This window comes from Diuraphis noxia, unplaced genomic scaffold, assembly GCF_037042655.1.
Source record: "Diuraphis noxia isolate RWA-SAM2 unplaced genomic scaffold, SU_Dnox_SAM2 contig0003, whole genome shotgun sequence".
Classification (NCBI taxonomy): domain Eukaryota; kingdom Metazoa; phylum Arthropoda; class Insecta; order Hemiptera; family Aphididae; genus Diuraphis; species Diuraphis noxia.
Window position 1 is genome coordinate 18,958,503 of NW_028301713.1, and position 21,381 is coordinate 18,979,883.

A 21,381-nucleotide genomic window follows, 5' to 3' on the forward strand; every position below is an offset into this window, starting at 1 on the left:
TGGTATGTGCTTCCTAGATACTATCTTCACTTTTTTTATGAAATGGTCGTACTCACTTGGGTAGGTTCAATCGTGGTAATAATATTTTCTAGCTAGTTAGTGAAATTTTTCCATTTTGCTTTTTTAAAGTTATATCGTCTTCGGAAGGGAACTTCAATTCCGTGAATCGCTGTATCTATTTTACTTATTATTAGTCTGTGCTGTGTTCTTGGTATTGGTTGAGCTATTTGTTTTGTACACAGCTGCTCAATATTTTCACTAACAAAAATATTATCTGGGTTGAATCCTCTCTTCCATCTTTTACTGTTGAAGGAGCTTAGTAGTTTTGGGTCATGTACCAGTTGTATTTGACATTCGTCAGCCCATTTCTCTACAAGCTCTCCATCTTCATTGTTGTCAGCGTATCCCCAGCTGAGGCTATGACTATTAAAATCACCAATGACTATTTTCGTATTTTGGTTTTGAATTTTGGGGGCTTTATAAACTTAAATGGTGTATTTGGTGCTTTATATATTGAGGATATTGTTATATTGCCCAGGTTTATGGTGATTATTTCTATATTCTCCTTGTCCGTTATGTGTACTGTTTGGACATTTAACATGTCTCTGACAAGAATTGCACTGCCATACTTATTGTGTGGCATCTAAAACAAAAACTAATTTAAAACGTGGTGTTGAGAAGACAAATGAAAAAAAATCTATAAAAAAGAAGCAGATGAAAATGGTAAGTTAAATCATTTTTACAATGGTTTACAATTTTCACATAAATTATTTTTTCTTTTATAGAATACATCATACAGAAACAATGTTGGTGATCATTTAAGATCAGAAGAATATGATGAGGAATTTTTAATTGAAATATAATTAGATTCAGACATGAGTGTAAACTATTGTTCTAAGTTTAAAGTAATTATCTTTTTTGATAATTTACATTCTAATAACACAATAATCGAAATTTGTTTGTTAATTAATAATCCGACTGTAACGCTCTTCTTACTATACGGACGAATGTCAAAGGTTGATTTTGAGGGTAGAACACGATTTTTTTCCTAAGTACTTATTTCCGGTTAATTGTAAATACCTTATAATGTCCTTATTTTGTTCAAACTCTTTATATAAATTAATTGTTGAAACAATACGATTATAATCTTTGCTGGCCATGGTTTTTGTAATATTATTTTCAATGGAGTTGATTATTGCCACGGTTTGTGTTTGGGTCTCCTTTAAAACAGAAATTACTGCATGTGTAGGAGGATGTGTGCTGTAAAATTGTCCATTATAAGTTCTGTGAAAACTTTCTGCTCCATTGGTGGTTCTTAAAAATAAAATAATAAATTACTTTAAACATGCAGACTAAATAAAAGCAGATAAATATAATTACAAATAACTATAGAATACATTATTATTATTATATATATTATTATTATTATATTATTAAGTACCTTGGGTTTAATGACGGTACTTGAGCCCAAAGAATAGGAGGAAATAGCGAATCATCTTCAATGTATGTGTTTAACACGTAGTCTGAAAATAAACTCCCAACTTCTAAGTTTGGACATATTGCCATAAGTTTTGTAAACGCATCATCGACATCAGTGGGAAGTAGAAAAGGCAAACCAAAAAATAATTTAAGCCATTGACCTAATTCGTCATTGTTGTCTTTGTATGCACTTCTCAACTTTGATTCTCCGTTTATCTGTCATACAGATAATATAAATTATGAATGTTACTAATTAGAGTGAAAATCCAAAATTATCGTATTTCTTACCTTTCTCCACCAAGCTTGGGCTATATGAAAACGGCAAGTTTCGATAATGACATTGGGAAAAATTTCTTTGACTGCTTCGTGAGCACCAATTTCGAAGTCGAGATGCAGCTTTTTAACGTTTAGAGCCGGACATATTTGCAAAAGATACTTCCACATTATAATGTAAATTTGTTTTGTTTTGTTTGGTAAAAAAAAATAAACAACAGGCACGTAAAAACCAATCACGTATGTGTGTAATGTATATAGTTGTAAGAAAAATTTTGGTGCAAAATCGTATGTACCGTCTCCAAAAAAATCGGTTTGTTTCGACATAAAATTTAAATTTTGGCTAGTTGTTATACAAACGAAGTCATTTGTTTCAGGAACAAAAATAAATTGTTCACTTTTAAACATACATAAATCATTATTTTGTATATTTTTTAATTGGGATATAGCTTCATTTAAAGAAGTAGGATAAATTGGATACTGTTTTCTTTTTTTATCATAAATCGCCTTTCGCACTGATGTAATATCATTGTTCATAATATTTGGTAAGTCACTGTTTAATAACTCTGTTCTAATAATTTTTAACGGTCTTGTCGATGTATTTTCTTCAGCTTTTCGCTTACAATTTTCCCTCAAAATCTGTCTTTCAATTTTTTCGTTGTTATTACTTGCATGATTTACATGTTTACCATTTGACGAATGGAAAGTTTTGTCTATTTTTGTTAATAAACTGGCACTACAACTGTTATTGGAACATTTCCATTTCATTAATCCATCTTTGCGTGTCCTTACATATGAATATTTATCATTATTTAATAATACAAGCTCTTTTCCGCGTTCAGACGTAATAATTTTAAAGTTTTCCATTATAAACCACTATTACACTATTATACACTATTACACGTTGTTACCGCACTGTCCACCACGAACAACTGAATTTGGCAATATTAATAATTATTTACAGTTGAATATCTGCAGATACGTACAGTGTACATATCGTTATCGTATTTAGTATTGTTACTTGTTTAGTTCTGGACGTACTAATTGGTTACTAATTCAGTAATACTTATCGAGGCCTAGCTGTTGTTATCGACGATAACTTGTACCTATGTATATATGTATGGTATATAGGTATATATAACGGCAATAGTTTGAGCGGAAAAGCCTAGCCATGATAAAATTGTTAATGGCTCTAAAATGGCTCTTGTTAATCGCAAGAATTGTCGTACATTTTATACTTACAAAACAACGTTTCATAACACCAAAAAAAGATGCATTTGCATCAAAATCCAATAAATGGCAACGTCGCTAGAAAAATCGTTCTCAATCGTTTGATTTTAAGGTACAAAATATTGTTTCTTTGATCTGCCGACATCGTTCTCAATCGTGTTGCTAAAAAGGTAAAACGTTCTCAATCGTACAACACCGGATTTTGATACGATTATAGGTAGAACCATGATGAATGATATTTATAACAATGTTTCAGACTATTAATATAAAAAAATCTAGTATAATGTAACTGATGGAACATATACTTTGAACTGAGGTTTAACTTCATCTGTAAACATATCATATACTAAATCTGTTGTAAAAATGGTAAAAAAAAATGTGAACATACAGTTCAGTAGATTAGTGTGTAGTGAAGGGAGTAGAGGGAATTATTTATACTTACTTACCTGAAACATGAAATTAACTTAACGCACTAATCCACTGAGCTATACGTCCACGAGATATTAGATAAAAAACTAACACATATAAGTTGTTTATAATATTTTTTTTTTATTTATTACAACATATAATGAAAGAACATGATTTAGCACACGGTGGTATGACCTTGTTTCACAATTACAAATATATTCATTGTTACAATATTTACTTAACACTTTTTGAACAAACTGATTTCCCTTCATTAATAATGCATAAATACACTTTGGATTAAATCTGCAATGTTCAATCCAAACGTCATCTTCTTGTTTCCAATTATGAAGAATAAGTCCAAAGCAAAAGCATTCGACGATATCTTCTACTCCTGTATATTTTAATCCACATTCAGCTAGAGCATATTTATTTTGAAAAAAATTAGAAGGAAAATGTTTGAAAGATTTTAATCTTGAATAAATTGAAGTATATCCTGGATGGGTTGGAACTGAATTATTTCGTATACGATGAACATTAGTTCATTAGATTGAAAATCGGTTAAAAGTTTTGGTAAATTCATTTTTTTATTAATTGAAATAATAACTTGAAAAACACAACTTGATTGCACGACGGATCAGCAGTAACTAAATGTAAAATGATTAACTTGTAAGTTACAAATTGTAACTTAATAGTTGAAATTAAACATATAAATTATTTTAAACATTTTTAAAAACTAGAACATTATTCATATCGTTACTAGAACGATATTTGATTGAATAAATTTAAAAAACCGAAAATCACAGCCAGCTTTTATGTGGGAAAAAAATTGTTTAAGGGGAAATGTTCGCCTCCGAGATCACCGATTTACCACGTAACACAATACGGTGGTTACACGAAATTGTCCGTCTATAATATTTGCGCCTTACACAAAAATATTTACCGTATCAACTATTTTTTTATTAGATTTTCGATTTTTTTTTTTTAATCTTTCAATCAAATATCACTAATTTTTATAAATATAATATTTCAAGTAAAGAACACAAATTATTTAATAAACTTTTTTTATAAAAATTTAAAAAAAAACTGAAAATCTAATAAAAAATAGTTGATGCGGTAAATATTTTTATGCAAGCGGCTAATAGATGGACAATTTTGTGTAATCAACGTATTGCGTTACGTGATAAATCGGTGTTCTCGGAGCGGAACATTTCCACTTGAACTATTTTTTTTACCACGTAAAAGCTGGCTGTGAACATACAAATACATACTACTTACGGGCGTCTGTCGAAAGCTAACCAAAGAAGTTTAGAAGAGCTGACTGCAGAACAATTCAGACAGACAAGTCGGGATATGGACGGTCGATTTATCGTGCACTTACCCAAAAAATCAATAGTGAAGAACCTTGGAACGTCATTGACTATGGCGACTTCCCGGTTTCTAAGTGTAGAACGAAGATTGTAAGGTGATGACAAATTGAAAACAGAATACACTGCATTCATGAACGACTATATTAAGCTGGGTCACGCAAGAGAAGTAACTAGAGAAATGATCATACCTGAACCGTCGTTCTATCCTCCACATCATGCAGTAATTATTAAGGCTTCCAGTTTGACCTCAAGGATTCGTGTCGTATTTGATGCTTCAGCAAAAAGTTCTTCCGGTTTATCTCTGAATGATGTATTTAAATGTGGCCCTACAGTCCAAGAAGATGTTTTTGGAATCTTAGCCAGGTTCAGGGAGTTTCAATATGTGATAACGTCTGACGTGGAAAAAATGTTTCGGCAGATACAGGTAGCGAAGGAAGATTGGAATTTACAGCGAATAGTTTGGAGATCAGATCCAAATGAGCAATTACGTACATACCAATTAACTACAGTTACTTACGGGACAACACCAGCGTCGTTTCTAGCCACGCAGTGCTTAATATCTTTAGCGGAAGAAGAGAGACTCAATTTTCCCCAAGCAGCTCGTGCCATCCTCCATGATTTTTATATGGACGACTTGATGACCGGTGTAGACACTATAGAAGAGTGTGCCAAACTTCAAAAAGAAATCAACTCCATCATAGACTCTGGGAAATTACCATTAAGGAAGTGGTGTTCAAATTCTCTATCCATTATGAATCTAATAGGAAAACGTGAGCACGAACCCTTATTCTCATTCGAAATTGGAGATCAAGACACAGTGAAATCATTAGGACTAGAATGGAAACCATTAGCAGACCAATTCTTCTTCACTATATCGACCGTTACAAGAAAGAAGAGGCTAACCAAGGGAATGATACTTTCAGATTTAAATAGGATTTTTGTCCACTTTGTACACCAGTGCTTGTAAAAGGTAAAACATTTCTCCAGCAGATGTGGGCAACAAAGATGGGCTGGGATACCCAACTATCAGACGAGATGCAAAATAAATGGATTGGCTTTTACTAAACCCTTGAATAACTGAAGTGTTGTATCATACCAAGAAAGGTAATCCCAGCGACTAGGGATGAAGTTGAGATGCATGGTTTCTGCAATATGTCAGAACAAGCATATGGCGCTTGCGTATATGTCCGGTCAAGAGATGCCAATGGATAATGGCACTCAAGGCTACTGTGTGCTAAAACTCGGGTTGCACCGTTGAAGGGAGCTACAATTCCAAGACTGGAATTGAACGGTGCAATGTTGCTAGCCGAGCTAGTGAATAAGGTAGCTGAATCTTGGATGGTCAGTGTACACACTTTTCGCTTATGGACCGATTCTATGATAGTGCTGAGTTGGCTAAACAGTCAAGGAGTGCGCTTAAAAACCTTCGTGTTAAATCGTGTGAGTCAAATCCTGGAATTAACAGATATATCACAATGGCATCATTTACGCACAGATAGAAATCCAGCAGACATAATATCACGAGGAATAACCTCATCAGAGTTGATAGTAGCCGAAGAATGGTGGCAAGGACCTAAATGGATGTCAACTGAAGAAGAAAAATGGTCTCACCCCACTGCCCAATTAATTGAAGACGATCAAATACCAGAGCAACGACAGTTAAAATTGCATTAGTTGCTTGTGACACTATCAACAAGCTGTTTAACGCCCATTCCAATTGGAACACCTTAGTAAGGTCCATTGTCTGGATCTTACGTTTCATTAAGTACAAGAAATCTAAGGTCATAGACAGCTCCAAATAATTTCTTTCTGTCCTAGAATTAAAGAACGCATCCTTATCAATAATAAAACGAGTTCAAGAAGAAGAAGTATTTCCTGAAGAGATCGTTAGGATCAATACTGATAAAGAATTACGTCGTGAAAGCAAAATCCGCAACCTATCCCCATTTATGAAGGATGGATTGATCAGAGTTGGTGGTCGCTTGGAAAATTCCAATTTAACTGAGAATCAAAAACACCCAATAGTGATCACAAACAACAACAGGGTGACACGTTTAATATTCGAAGATCGACATCGAAAATGCTCTTGCATTGTGGCCCAAAATCATTACTAGCGGAAGTAAGACGAATTCACAAATTTAGATTTCACCCCAGACTTTACCAGTTAATCTTTACTCTACTTTTGCCGATGAGATCAACGCATGCTTAAAAAAATATTTTTTATGAACAAGTGTTGAGACACTTCGACTGACTATGAAAATGCGAGTACAATTGCAAATTGATCCATCGGCACAAGTATTTTCTAAACAATTGCTGGATATTGGAAATGGTGAAATTGAGTTGCATTAAAATACACAATACATAAAATTACCAGATATTTTCTGTACTGTTGTTGAAACGAGAAATAAACTAATTGACAGTGTCTTTCCGGATATATTGAATTATTATTTAGATAACAATTGGCTCTGTAATCGTGCTATTTTGGCAGCAAGAAACGTTGATGTGAACGAAATTAACATTATAAAACAGATTTTGCCCGGTGATTTGATGTCTTTTAAATCGATCGACACAGTCATTGATGAAAACGAAGCCGTAAACTTTCCAACTGAATTTTTGAATTCTCTAGATTTGCCAGGAATACTACTACACAATCTTCAATTGAAAATGGTTCACCAATTATTCTTCTACGTAATTTAAACCCACCTCAATTATGTAAGTGTACACGTTTAGTCATAAAAAAAAATTACCGAAAATATTCTCAAAGCAACAATTTTGACGGGAAAATGTAAGGGAGATATCGTCCTGTTGCATTGTATTCCACCGATAGTGTCAGAATACCGTTTAAAAGGCTCCAATTTCCAATTTGTTTAGCTTTTGTGATGACCATAAAAATAAATCTCAAGGCCAAACAATGTCTATTTGCAGTTTAGATTTGGAAAACACATGTTTCTCACGTGGACAGCTATATGTTGCCTGCTCACGTGTAGGAAAACCTTTTATTCTAAATCCTAAATACCTAAATCTATTTGTGTTAGCGAAAGACAGGTTAACCAGGAATGTTGTACACAAAGTAGTACTTAGATAATTTTTAGTTTTAATAATTTAAAATTTAAAAAATTATAGTTCGACGTCAATGTTATCTACCTCATTTAAAACATTTTATTTTTATGTTTTTAATGTATATAATATATTTTGTAAGTAAGTCACTGATTACAAACAATAATTTAATATAAGATGAATAAAATGTAAATTCAGAAAGTATATATGTTTGTTTGTGCTTAATTTTAACATACCGATACTTTACCTATTACTTTTAAATTTTGGTTAAACGTTTTATTTTCAATCTCATATGAATGAATCTATTTTAAATTTTTTTAGAAAATATTAATTTGATTATACCAAAGATTTAGTAAAAAATTGAATCAATGTATTATAATTACTGAGCCACAGCAACGCATGGCTGGGTCAACTATATATATTATATATATATATTATATTTCCGAATACATAGTTATTTTTCCTGAAGCAAAATTAATTCAATTAATAGTTTGATCCATAGGAAATTTGGTCCATATAGAAGTGTTTGATGTTGACGGTTCTAATGTAATAATTTGATTTTCTACAACTGCGGGTTTAAATGACTGTTCAAAGCATTGGTTGTTATTATCTTCATGAATATCTGATAAGTTATGTTGAATAGTATCTGGTTGCTTAATTGTTGAAACTGAAGTATGATTACTTTCTTCATTGGCTTTACATTTTAAGTATTCTTCAAGATCAACTGGATCTAATTCGTTCACAGGAAACTTATATTTGTCAAAAGGAAACAACCTAGTTGTAGAAAATCCAGATATAATGTTGCTAGGGTTCATTGCATTAGTCCACAGTTTGCATAACATCTCTGAAAACATACCTTTAGTTAGACGTCCTGATCCTTTACCTATCATATCTTTTCCAAACTGTATTAAAAGCTTGTTCCAGGCAGTCTTTAGAGGTCCAAGCACACATTTATCTAGTGGTTGTAAACGATCAGTTAAATGACTTGGAAATCTGACTAATATTATATTATTTTGAATTGCAAGATGAACTATGCGCAGTTTTGAATGTGAAAAATGCCCATCGAACAACAGTACAAACTTCTGTTGTTCCATATTTCTTTCAGTGCGTAGACGATTGATATACTCTACAAACATAGTATTTAACCAGTGATAAAAAAGTGTCTCTTCCGTCCACCCATTATTTGAAACTGAATATAAAGTTCCGGTATAGGATTTTTCAGATGTCCATCTGGCTTGTACTCCATTTCCTTTCAATACAATAAAAGGTGGTAAATATTTTTCATTTGCAGCACAGCAGGCCAACACAGAAATTGATTCTCAGCCAGACCCACCTGAAATACGACTTAATGCAATACCTGTTTGTCCAATAGCTTTCAGCTTTGATGGATCTGTTTGAAAACCACTTTCATCACAATTGAAGACAAATATACTGTCAGAAATATTATTATCTATATAAACTTGTTGTAGTTTATCATAAAAGTAATATATTATATAAGTTTCCTTGCATCTTTCCTTAGTTTTTGTAATTGTTCTGGTTTTTTAAAACTTAGGCTTGGGTGACGTTTCATAAATGAGTAGTATTATAAAAAAAAAATATAACTAATAATAAAATCATAATAGAATAGGTATGAAAACAAACCTACCTTAAATATCGATTCTTTCGGGCTTCGATGAAGTCCGTGCGTGATATACACTCCGACGCTGACGTAGAAACGCATCAGATACTACTGAATTTAAGTCTGAAAATAATGTGATTTATGAAAAAAAATTTATACGGAAAACCGGTTGTTTTTCATTCATGACAATTATCCAATTGAAATGTTAGAATCAATAATCGACTGCGTCTTCCGCAAGGACTTTGGAAATCGCCATAATTTATATTATATTAAGTCAGATAAATCCACCGATATATAATCTATATTATAATAATATAATATAATTTTTATATCAAAGAGGTGCGTGTATACAATTTGTTCATTGAAATAATAAAATGTGATAAAACAATTATAGCTGAATAATTTAAAACTTTAAATTAAAATTATATATAAGATGGTGTTTAAATATTAGAAGCACTTGTATGTATTTTTTTATGAACTATTAATAAAAATTTTTGTTTAAATAAATGTGATTATTGCTTTTTAAAGTTAGTATGAAGTTATACAGTATGTAATTATGTATACATCAAATTTCCGCAGTCGTCAACCACGCCAGACACCAGCTTTCTATTTCTACAAAACATTATACAGACTTCAGCTTTCAATTATTACTAAAGAATTATGTACCAAGCTCATTTATTAACACTTTAACCTTTATACACCTCAACAATATCTGTTATGAATAAAAACACTAATAGTAGGTACATTATTATTTGATAATAATGTGGCAATAAATACTATTAATTGTTCTTTTGATAAACTAAACAACTTTATATATTTACAAAACTCATTAAATATTTTCACTATGAATATCTGTAGCATTAAAAAACATTTTGATGAACTATGTATCAATTTAGATAACATGAACACCAATAAATATATGGTAATATATATAATAATAAATATAAATAATAAAAATCAAAATGATGATATTGTAGTATTCTTAAAAGATACCTTATCCGATGTCTCGATAATAGAATTTAGCACATCAGCACTTAGAAATTTCTTTCAAATTATCAAAAACGGCCTTTGTAATCTATCCTACTTATAGATCTCCTAATGGTATTATTGATATAGCCCTAGAAGAATTAAACGATATAATACTGAGTAGTTCCAATCTAAAAATAGCTAAATATAAAATTATATTAGTTGATTTTAACATCGACATACTTAAACCTTCAAAAACAAAAGAAGATTATCTCATGTTAATGGCCCAGTTGGGTTTTACACCTGTAATTAAAAACATAACTAGACCTGCGTCCAATACTTGTATTGATCATATTTTTGTTAAATCAAAGTCTTTAGATCACATAAAGTTGATGGTTATTAAATCCAACATAACAGATCATTACCCAAACATAGTTAGTATAGGGAACATACTAGACAACCGACATAATAAACCAAATCCTTTAAAAATACTTATAGTAGATGAATAAGTTAACTGACCTAATTCAAAATTTCGAGTGGTCTGAAATGTATGATAGTATCGATACTAACAGAGCAGCACATTATTTTACTGAAAAAATAACTAGTCTTAAAAAACAGGGTTCTTCCGAAATTTACTTTAATTCTAAAACTAAAAAAATTAAACCATGGGCCACCACCGCATTAATTAATTCCATAAGGCATAGAGACCACCTTCACCTTCAAGTTAGGAAATATCCTTTAAATCTAAAACTAAAAGACTTTTAACTTAAATTCAGAAACAAATTAACATATTTAATAAAATAAACTAAAACTAAATATTAAAAAGAACAAATACATAAATCTGGGAACAACACCAAACATAAATGGCAATTAATCAATGATATCATATCCAGAAACAATAAAAAAAATAATCTTAATGAATTACTAAATAATATAAAAGCTAATACTGAACCTAATAACAGGAAACCAGCTTCAATCTTAGCCGATAATTTTAATGATTATTTTATAAATGTGGAAACTGATCTAGTAACACATGCTATGTACTGACGTCCCGCTGAGACATCTAAACACGCATATACACGTAGATATATATAAGTGACTCTGGGGCGTATGAGTTCGCCAACCAATTCTATTGTGTAGGACCTCAATAGCTATATCGAAGGCCAAACTCCTAGCCTTTCCAAAATATTACCATAGTTGCAATTAGATATACGAAATATTAAATATGAAATCGTAGTCTTGGCAGGCGTATCTAGAGATATGATTAATGTCGTCGGGTTATGGAGATTACGTATCTCGAATAACCAGGATGTGGCCGACCGGTCGCATGGGCGTGGGAAGCTGCGATATTAGAACAATACACGCGTACGCTTTTGCACGACTCGGCCATGGACACATACGTATCTTATCGATAGGAGAGGAAACGCAGGGAGTAGGACTATCTGGACTATATAGGAGAGCCCCGATTAGACCCAATTCAGACGTGGGCCACCAGAGTCAGAGCAAGCACCTTCACGCCAGACACCAGTCCAATTTAATTATTCGGACTTAGAATATTTTACAAGTAAATCAGTTGTGCAGTAAAAAGTGTTTTATTTACATAGTAATCCAATAAATATCTAATAAATTAATCACAAATTAAGTTGTTATACTTATTACACTCAATCCATCTACCTCAACACCAGTCGTTTGTCCTCCTGTATGCTGGGACGCTACACACAACTAAAAAACGATGCGAATGTAAATAATTTGTCCAACAATACAATTATGCCAAATAATTCCCCCTTAAATAAATTTGAGTTGATAACACATAAAGATATACTAGAAGCAACTTCTAAATTAAAAAATGGCGCATCGCCCGGTATCGACAACATATCCTCTAATCTTCTAAAAAAGTATATTACTTTTCTTGTTAAACCTCTCACACACCTTTTTAATCTATGTATAACCCAAAATAAAATTCCAGATGTTTTTAAAGTAGCAATTATAACACCCATTTACAAGAAAGGTCTAACTTCTATCATTAGTAATTTTCGGCCAATATCTGTAATATCAAATGTAGCAAAAATATTTGAAAAAATTATAAAAGCTAGATTAGTACACTACTTAGAATCGAATAATTTACTCTTTGAACACCAATATGGTTTTAGACCCGATAAAAGCACTTATCAAGCCATAGCTAATGTAACCAAAATGATCTATAGTACACTGGAAGAAGGAAAAAAATGCGCAACTATTTATCTTGACCTGGCGAAAGCATTCGATACTGTGGACCATGTAAAACTACTAAAAAAAATGCACGACATAGGTATTCCTAAATAGGCTGCAATACGATTGCGCGCGGTCCTTATCAACGGTACCTTTTTAGGTGTACGATTGCGCGTGCTAAATTATTTTTGCTTCTAAGCAACGTTGCCAAATATACAGATTATAGGTGCACGGTAAATATCCGATTAAGTTCCGATTGTGGCGATCCGTACGTTATTTATTACTTATTATTACTTTATTGTTGCCGATACTAGACAAACTTTCCATCACTAAGAAGTAGGTAATTTTATTTTAGATCATACTTTTATCTTTTTTGTAAATTCCCACACATGAACGAATATAACTAAACTATGATCTTGCATTGTATGTCTATACGTATTTACTGAGATGTCAGTTGTATTCGTGTTCGTGTTCGTGTTCGAGTTTTAGCTGTCAACGTATATTTTATAATTAATTTTTTAAAATGGAAAATGAAATTTTCGTAATAAGTTCAGAAAGAGGGAGTGATTTGTTAGTGGTGAAGAAACACAAATTTCGACACGTCAGACAGCGGGCAGATGGAAATAACAGATGGAGGTGCTGTAAAAAACAGTGTACTTGTACAGTCTTAATGACAAGTGACAATAAAATAATAATAGACATTGCCGGTGAGCATAACCACCTTGTAGATTCTACTCAAAAAATCGAAAGGCAAGTTCTAAGGGAAAATTGTAAACGTAAAGCTACAAGTTCCATAGCTACCCGGCCAATAAAAATAATTAGAAGTCAACTTATGAATAGCGTAAGTACCGAATTAGAATATAATGATATAAAATCAGTTAGAAAGGCTATGTATATTCAACGAAGAAAAAACTTTCCTCCTTACCCTTCATCTTTAGAAGATGCCATTATGCAATTGAACAAATTACAAAATGAAGATTGTTTAATGTTTAGAGGGAAAAAAATTGTACATTTACCCGATGATTGTACTTTTATTTGCTTAACAACTGAAGAGAATCTTCAATGTTTGACAAGTTGCACAGATATATTTACGGAAGGAACATTCGACTATGCTCCAAAATTTTTTTTGCAATTATACACAATTCATGGCTATAAAAACGGTGTTTACGTACCTTTGGTATACTTTTTTTTAAAGGATAAATTTAAAAACACATACATAAATGTATGGAAATATTTAATTAGTATATGTGAAAAGCAATCACTACTTTTTAAAATTGAAAAATTACACATTGATTTTGAAATTGGTGCTATTGAAGCAACAAAAGAAGTTTTTCCGGATGTCAAAATTAAAACATGCCGTTTTCACTTGGGACAAGCTTGGTGGCGCAAAGTAAGTTGAATCAATATGAATATTTTTAAAAATAATTAATCAAAATCAATTTTCAGATTAATGGCAATACAAAGCTAAGAATGGCATACAACGATCAAAAGAACGATTTACAATTATGGCTTAAATCATTTTTTGGACTATCTTTCATCGCTCCAGATGACGTGGAGGATGCTTTTGTAGAACTTATAAGTACGTGTCCAAATATTGCAGATGGACAACTATTTTCTGACTATGTTTTGGAGATGTATGTTGAACCTGGTTGTTTATTTCCACCTATTTTATGGGCTGAAACGCCATCACTAAATCCTAGGTAAATATTTACTAATAAGTCTAAAAAAAATATTGTTTACTATATTCATACATTTTCAGAACTACAAACGGGGCTGAAAGTTTCCATAGAACATATAATATACGATTTTTTTTAATGAATATTTTTTCGATATCTATTTGAATATATTATATTATTTTATTATAACGATTTTATTTTGAAGAATATTTTTTTGAATTATTTTCGATATCTATTCGAATATTTTATATTATTTTATACGATTTTTTTTTTACTTATAAGGTAGACTGAGTGTTTAACTGTTATTTTTTGTAATTATTTGTACTATTTGTAACTTTTCGTACTATTTTTGACTGATTAGTTGTCGTATAACGCACGTTTATAATGTTATTTGAAATAAATACAATAACACCATGTACGACAAATAACAATCTTTTTTATAATAATAATTATTTTAAATTTTAATAATAAGTTAATAATAAGTTGGCAACGTCGCTTCCAATTTCACGCGCAATCGTACGCTTTTGAATAGTCAAAAGCATGTTCTTTGTTATTCCGGCACCGCGCGCAATCGTATGCCCAAAAAGGTAAAACGCGCGCAATCGTACTCCACCGCCTAAATACATAGGTATTGACATAGGTGTTCCTCAGGGTACAACACTTTCTCCTGTACTATTCAATATTCAGTTAAATGATATAAAACTTCTGAACTTAAATAATAATATTATTTGTTACGCTGACGATACTGTATTGATTTGTAGTGGTTTAACCTGGTAAGAAGTTTTCGCTAATATTGAGGCTGATTTACTGTCAATTAAAATCTGGATAAAGAAAAACAATCTATTTCTTAATTTAGATAAATCAGCCATACTACTTCACTCCCTATCTGCATGTACCCTACCTACCTTAAATGAACTAAAAATTCACGAATGTAATACTTTATTATTAAATCACTGCCAGTGTAAATCGGTTTCAATTGTCAACAATTATAAATACTTAGGTATCGATATGTGTCATGATATGAAATGAAAAAACCAAATTAATAATACTACCCATAAGTTGAGAAAGATGATTTTCATCATGAAATCTCTACGTGAAATACTAGATTGTAAAGACATAAAACTTATATATTTAACTCTCTTTGAACCTTTAATCACATATGGTATAATTGGTTGGGGTAGCGCCTATGATAATATGCTATTACGTCTTCAAAAATGCCAAAATACTATTATTAGAGTTGCTTGTAACAAAAAATGGAGATATCCTACAAAAAAATTATATGAAGAATTTAATGTACTTAATATAAATAAACTATACATAAAAACCTGTACCATTTTCCTAAAAAACATAACCTGTTATCCTCTGTAAATCACAAAGTTAACACTAGATATGCTACTAATAACTATTCGCTAAAATTTCCCAAAAAAGCTGGATGTCGTAAAATGTATGATTTTGTTGGGACACATATACATAATATAATGCCCAAAGAAGTGACTAATATGTCTCTTTCTATTTTCAAAAAATACATTACCCATTGGCTTCACCATGAATACAATGCTACTATAATGAAGTATCAGGATTAATTTTGTTTTTACATTAACATTGTTTATTTATATTTGCTGTTATAACTTATATCATTGTATTTCTGTTATTGATTTTTTATTGTATATTTGAGTAGGTATTTAAGGAGAAAATGATAAATGATAAATGTGTTGTATATAAGATAACTCCTAGGCCTCCAAACGAGTTTAAACTCAGTGAGGCCTAGTAATCTTTACCGATATTAAATAAAAAATAAATAAATAAATAAATATATTATATTTATTATTGGCATTTTTATAATCTTGTTTAAATTCCCCCCCCCCCCCCGATTAAAATCCTAGCTACGGCCGTGGCAGCGTTACTATTGTCTCATGTCATTTTTTCATTTTTTGGAGTACCCACTACAATATCAAAAACCTGTGATTTGGACAATTCTACTTCTGTAAGACTATCGTCTAACAATACTGTACGGGCCGGGAACGACACAATAATAGGCCGTGACGCCCGGTCACCAAATACTTCGCGCGCTACTCTCACACACCGACCGACCTGTGTATGTGTGTATATGTGTGTATAGCGACTCGATAGAAGTGGACGGGATCGCCGATCAAAACTAAAGAGTGCTAGTGTGTGGTGGGGTGTGTAGGTGTGTACGTTTGTGGTGTGTATACTTAAAATTAAAATAAAAGGTAACACGGTTTTTGGTAACTAAGTTGCTGTAATATACAAAATAATTTAAAATCCACAATATAATATAAAAATCACAGCAACAGAAAGGTATATAAAAAGTATAATAATATGGCCCTCTTGGCCCAACAGAATAAAATGAAATCTACGGCCTGGCCCAACAGGTAAAAATATAATATAATGCTGCTATGTGAGCTGATATAATTATTAAATATAGGACCATGAAAGGAATAAAAATCATATTTTTTAATTTTAATGAAATCAAATAATGCATGAAAAATAAGAATGTTCGGTGGTCTCAAAATTTTTATCTGACCATAGCTCCCCCGTAAATTGATCAGTTTTGTTTTACGTGTGACGTCACTGGTGCGCCGCCGTCGCTGCCGTCACCGATCATCACAGTCCACACTCCGCCGCCACTCTGCGACGCAAATAATAGTATTATTTTTACTATTAGTGCATGATAATAATTACTAGTGTACACAGTACACACGAATAATATCAGTATTTGCATTATATAATATTACACACGGACACGGACGACGTACTACTTCATACTGGTTAGTGGTTTTATACTTCTAATAGGTAAGTACTAGTAAAGAATAAATATTTAAATATTTAAATATTACCATAAAGACTTTAGTTTTATATAATAGCAATATTTTATAGTTAATGTTGTGATATTTTGTGTTTTTTATTTGTAATTGAGTTTACATTATGTCTATATAATTATAGCTTATAATATAATATATTATAGAAAACATTAAAGGTATAATACTACTATTTTTATTTTATATGATGTTACTCTGGGAGTTTGTTGTTTTCTTTGAAGCCAACGTAATTTCCATTATTTTCTGGATATTTTTTTCTAATCGCTTTCACTACACATGCTGGAATACATATTCGATTACCTGTAGAAATTATTACAATTTACTGGTCCGCAATTAATTCATTAAAACAACCTATATAAACAAAATATTTTTTAATTATTATAATATACCTTTGCCTATTGCAGACCATGAGTTTATCCAGTGAATAAATTGTTTATAACATATAAATCTCCAAGTTTTATTCTGGGGACATGGACTTGAAAGCATTTTTTTCTTGTTACTGTTACGAGCTTTAATAATCATTTGATGCCTGGTGATGTTGAGAATTTCCTCGTCCATAATAACTTTTCGAAAAGATGGAATGTTAGTTATACAATTTTTTTTACCATGCAATTTAATCAAATTGTCAAATTCGAAACAACAAACACATTCTTTATCAGTTGTCATAGTTATACATTTCTTGCATAAACACCAATCTTTGATTTCCTTTTTTGTTCTTTCGTCGCAACTAATCGCCACTAACGGATTAACCGATATTGTTTCTAACGTTGTTTCATCAATATCTTGTAGAGTAGGTTCAAAACAATAAGGCTGTAAACTCATTTTTCCAATTCACTTTTATATAATATACAATATAACAATTTATACACGATGGTCACAAATATGCACTGTAGGGAGCGTTATTGATGACACGCCGACGACTGGCAACGACGCTTATTGACTGTGTGTAATATAATATTATTATCTGTGTTTATTTTCGTAACGCCAGTTTTACAAAATATATTTTTAGATCGTTGTTTACTTTAATTGATAAAATTATTCATAGTTAATTTCAATTTGTTTGATCATAATTCATAATATATTACTCTATTGGTAAAAATAATCTTGAAGTAATTTTTATCATAATTTAGGTTTAAAAATGCCTCTCTGTTCGGCTTATGGATGCTCTGAAAGTGATGAAAGTTCGAAACGTTTACATTTCTACAGATTTCCAAATCGTGAAAAATCACCAAACAGACACAAAAAATGGATAGATTTTTGTAAACGAAAAAACTTTAGGCCATCCAAAAATTCTAGGTTGTGTTCAAAACATTTTAAACTTGAAGACTTTAATCGATCTGATGTTCTTAGAGAAAAATTGATGCCTAATACTAAAGTCAGAATAAATTTAAATTCTGGAGTAATACCCACTTTACGATCCGAAACAATTGATTTATTACCAAGTAAACGTGATTTAAGAGTAAAACGTAGGTATTACACAGAGACTGCAAGTTTGATTCAATCAAGTACACCAGAAAAATCGATGCTAGTAGAAAACTACGATGGGATTAATTTTAGTGACACTAGTTTAGATACAGATATTTTAGATGAACAAATTAATCCAAATGATAAGAGTGTACAGTGTGAAATTGGAAAAGATATTTATACAAATTTAGAAGTAAATGATGATTTATCATTCGATTTTTCATCAGAATCCAGTGATGAATCTTGTTCTTCAGACAGTGAAGCTGATATTAACTGTAGTTCAAGTAGTAAAAATAATAGATTATCATTAACTGAAAAAAATAATTTTGAAAATGATTCTTGTTTCATTGTGTTCTGGAACTGTCTATTAGAACTTTTTACACACTGTCGCCAATGTAGTGGCAAAGTTACATCAAAACAACATTTTATTCAAGGTGCGCTACTTTCAGTTTCTACACTGTGTGAAAATGGTCATAGATTACAATGGTATTCTCAGCCGAAAGTTAACAAAAGACCGGAAGGAAATATTTTGATAGGTGGTGCTCTTACATTATCTGGAATTTTGTTTAATCAGTTCAAAGCATTTTGTACAGCTATAAAACTTTCAATGTTTACCCGTCCGGTGTTTGATAAAATTATCAATAAATACGTGTACCCTGTTGTATGTCATCAATGGCAAGAACACAAAAATGCAAATATTAATAGTATTATGTCTTCTGAGTTACCTATTTGGCTGGCAGGGGACGGTCAATTCGACTCGCCTGGATTTTGTGCAAAATACTGTACATACTCTGTAATGGATATTCACTCTGGCAAAATTATTGATTTTAAATTGGTTCAAAAGGGCCAAATAAAAGGTGACCTAGAAAGACAAGCGTGTGAACAACTACTAACAGAGTTAAAAAATGTATATAATTGTGAAATTGAGTTGTTACTTACAGATAGACACAAAGGAATTCGTAAATATATACGAACACAACATCCAAAAATTATGCACGAATTTGATATATGGCATTTGAGTAAAAGCTTGATGAAAAGATTTAAACCATTGGAAAAAAAGTATCCTGATGCATTTTTATGGAAGTCTTCAATAAACAACCATCTTTGGTGGTCTGCCCAAACATGTGAAGGAAATGGAAAATTGTTAGTCGATAAATTTATTTCTGTATTATATCACATTTCTAATAAGCATGAATGGGTTGAAGATGGTAATAAAAAACAATGTCAACACGAAAAATTAACAGAAAATGAAATTATATCAAAATTATGGTTAAATCAAGATAGTGAGTCATACTATGCTTTGAAGAAAATCATTATGTCAAAAGATTTACTAAAGGACTTGGAACATGCAAAGAACTTCGTGCACACTGGTCGATTAGAGTCATACCATAACTTACGTTTAAAATATATGCCAAAAAGAATTCATTTAAAGTATAAAGGTATGCACATGAGAAGTATGATTGCCATTATAGACCATAATCATAATATAAATAAAAAAGAATTGGGTGACAAAATGGTATATTCAAAACCTGCTGGACGATATGTTTTAAAAACCAAATATGAACATAGTAATGACGAGTGGCGTCATATACTTATGTCAGAAATAAAAAAAAAAATGAAAGAAATTACACTAACAATAACAGAATTTGAGACTGTAGCAATACCTCAAACAATAGCACCTCAACCAAAACCAAACTATGAAGATTTAATGAAAACGAAATATTCAAGATTTTCTCGTAAATAATTTAGTTTTTTAAAAATAATTTAATTTTCTATTTTTGATATACCTACTATATCATATTATAAAGGTATGTAAAAAATAAGTTTTAAGCTTAGAAATAATATTAGAAAATAAAATGATATGTCAGTAAAATGTATTTTTTATTGTTAACTAAGCATCGGAAACTTGGGCCATTTTTTATCATTACGTATATATTATTTGATAAATGAAGATTAAAATATATAAAACAGGAAAACAGCATTAAAATCTCGATATAATATAATATAATAATGTATCTTAATTTTAAATACGTGTATCAATAAACCTATTATTATTTCATATTTGTTTAAGTGTTTCTTAGATAAATATTATTTCAAATTGATTACTAACTGTGTGTCTGTATAGTGCCGCGTGCCCGTAAGTAATATACGTATTATAACAGTGTGGTGGTTGACGGGCGGCGCACCAGTGACGTCACACGTAAAACAAAACTGATGAATTTACGTTGAACCCGTGGTCAGATAAAAATTTTGAAACTACCGAAACTTTTTATTTTCCACGCACTATTTGATTTTGTTATAATAAAAAAATTATTTTTTTGTTTCATAGTCCTTTAAATATAAATAATAGTAATATAAGTAAAGAACTCACAATTTTGTCGGTGCTCGGCTGGCCAGCTGCTACCTAACCTAGCCTATATAAATGATTGCACACACACACAGAAACTGGAAAATAAATATAATAATAATAATAATAATAATAATTAATAAATGTGGCGATTCGCGCCCACACAAAATAATAATACAAGTGGCGATTCGCGCCCACACAATTATAATAATACAAGTGGCGATTCGCGCTCACACAATTATAATAATACAAGTGGCGATTCGCGCCCACACAATTATAATAAAGTGGCGATTAGCGCCTTACACAATATAAAAATATATTATAAAAAAGTGGCGATTAGCGCCTTGCACAAAATATAAAAATATATAAAAAATAAATGTGGCGATTCGCGCCGACACGAAAAATATAATAATTTTACGGCGATTTGCGCGCGTAGCATAAGAAGAAA

The 21,381-nt window shown here is 31.2% G+C and overlaps 5 protein-coding genes across 6 annotated transcripts; 3 read left to right on the top strand and 2 right to left on the bottom strand.

Annotated features, from left to right (window-relative positions):
- Nucleotides 1-1,010: 1,010 nt before the first annotated feature.
- LOC149056932 (uncharacterized) lies at nt 1,011-2,289 on the bottom strand. The gene is made up of 3 exons (XM_089223235.1): nt 1,768-2,289; nt 1,442-1,695; nt 1,011-1,314 (listed from the first exon to the last, which is right to left on the bottom strand). The coding sequence occupies exons 1-3, from the start codon at nt 2,287-2,289 to the stop codon at nt 1,011-1,013; spliced, it is 1,080 nt and encodes a 359-aa protein (XP_089079361.1).
- A 2,598-nt stretch (nt 2,290-4,887) lies between these two features.
- LOC149056933 (uncharacterized) lies at nt 4,888-5,724 on the top strand. The gene has a single exon (XM_089223236.1). It carries the CDS (start codon nt 4,888-4,890, stop codon nt 5,722-5,724), a length of 837 nt encoding a protein of 278 aa, XP_089079362.1.
- Nucleotides 5,725-6,053: 329 nt separating this feature from the next.
- On the top strand, nt 6,054-6,431 carry LOC107171824 (uncharacterized). Its single transcript, XM_015522079.2, has one exon. It carries the CDS (start codon nt 6,054-6,056, stop codon nt 6,429-6,431), a length of 378 nt encoding a protein of 125 aa, XP_015377565.2.
- A 10,542-nt stretch (nt 6,432-16,973) lies between these two features.
- On the bottom strand, nt 16,974-18,254 carry LOC107171826 (uncharacterized). The gene is made up of 2 exons (XM_015522081.2): nt 17,512-18,254; nt 16,974-17,422 (listed from the first exon to the last, which is right to left on the bottom strand). The coding sequence occupies exons 1-2, from the start codon at nt 17,942-17,944 to the stop codon at nt 17,313-17,315; spliced, it is 543 nt and encodes a 180-aa protein (XP_015377567.2). The 5' UTR covers nt 17,945-18,254; the 3' UTR covers nt 16,974-17,312.
- On the top strand, nt 16,993-20,917 carry LOC107171825 (uncharacterized). 2 transcript variants are annotated; one of them, XM_089224523.1, is made up of 2 exons: nt 16,993-17,071; nt 18,253-20,917. In XM_089224523.1, exon 2 carries the CDS (start codon nt 18,261-18,263, stop codon nt 20,328-20,330), a length of 2,070 nt encoding a protein of 689 aa, XP_089080649.1. In that variant the 5' UTR covers nt 16,993-17,071; nt 18,253-18,260; the 3' UTR covers nt 20,331-20,917. The 2 variants fall into 2 exon arrangements, with proteins under 2 accessions (XP_089080649.1, XP_015377566.2); XM_015522080.2 differs by having other exon boundaries at nt 16,999-17,096; nt 18,253-20,916.
- The last annotated feature ends 464 nt before the right edge of the window (nt 20,918-21,381 follow it).

Coding starts and splice junctions, on each gene's coding strand:
- LOC107171825 (XM_089224523.1), top strand. CDS start 18,261: ATGCCTCTCTGTTCGGCTTATGGATGCTCTGAAAGTGATGAAAGTTCG.
- LOC107171824 (XM_015522079.2), top strand. CDS start 6,054: ATGTTGCTAGCCGAGCTAGTGAATAAGGTAGCTGAATCTTGGATGGTC.
- LOC149056932 (XM_089223235.1), bottom strand. CDS start 2,289: ATGAACAATGATATTACATCAGTGCGAAAGGCGATTTATGATAAAAAA. Junction 1,696..1,767: donor CCCAAGCTTGGTGGAGAAAG/GTAAGAAATACG, acceptor TCTGTATGACAG/ATAAACGGAGAATCAAAGTT. Junction 1,315..1,441: donor GTACCGTCATTAAACCCAAG/GTACTTAATAAT, acceptor TTTATTTTTAAG/AACCACCAATGGAGCAGAAA.
- LOC149056933 (XM_089223236.1), top strand. CDS start 4,888: ATGAACGACTATATTAAGCTGGGTCACGCAAGAGAAGTAACTAGAGAA.
- LOC107171826 (XM_015522081.2), bottom strand. CDS start 17,944: ATGAGTTTACAGCCTTATTGTTTTGAACCTACTCTACAAGATATTGAT. Junction 17,423..17,511: donor ATGGTCTGCAATAGGCAAAG/GTATATTATAAT, acceptor TAATTTCTACAG/GTAATCGAATATGTATTCCA.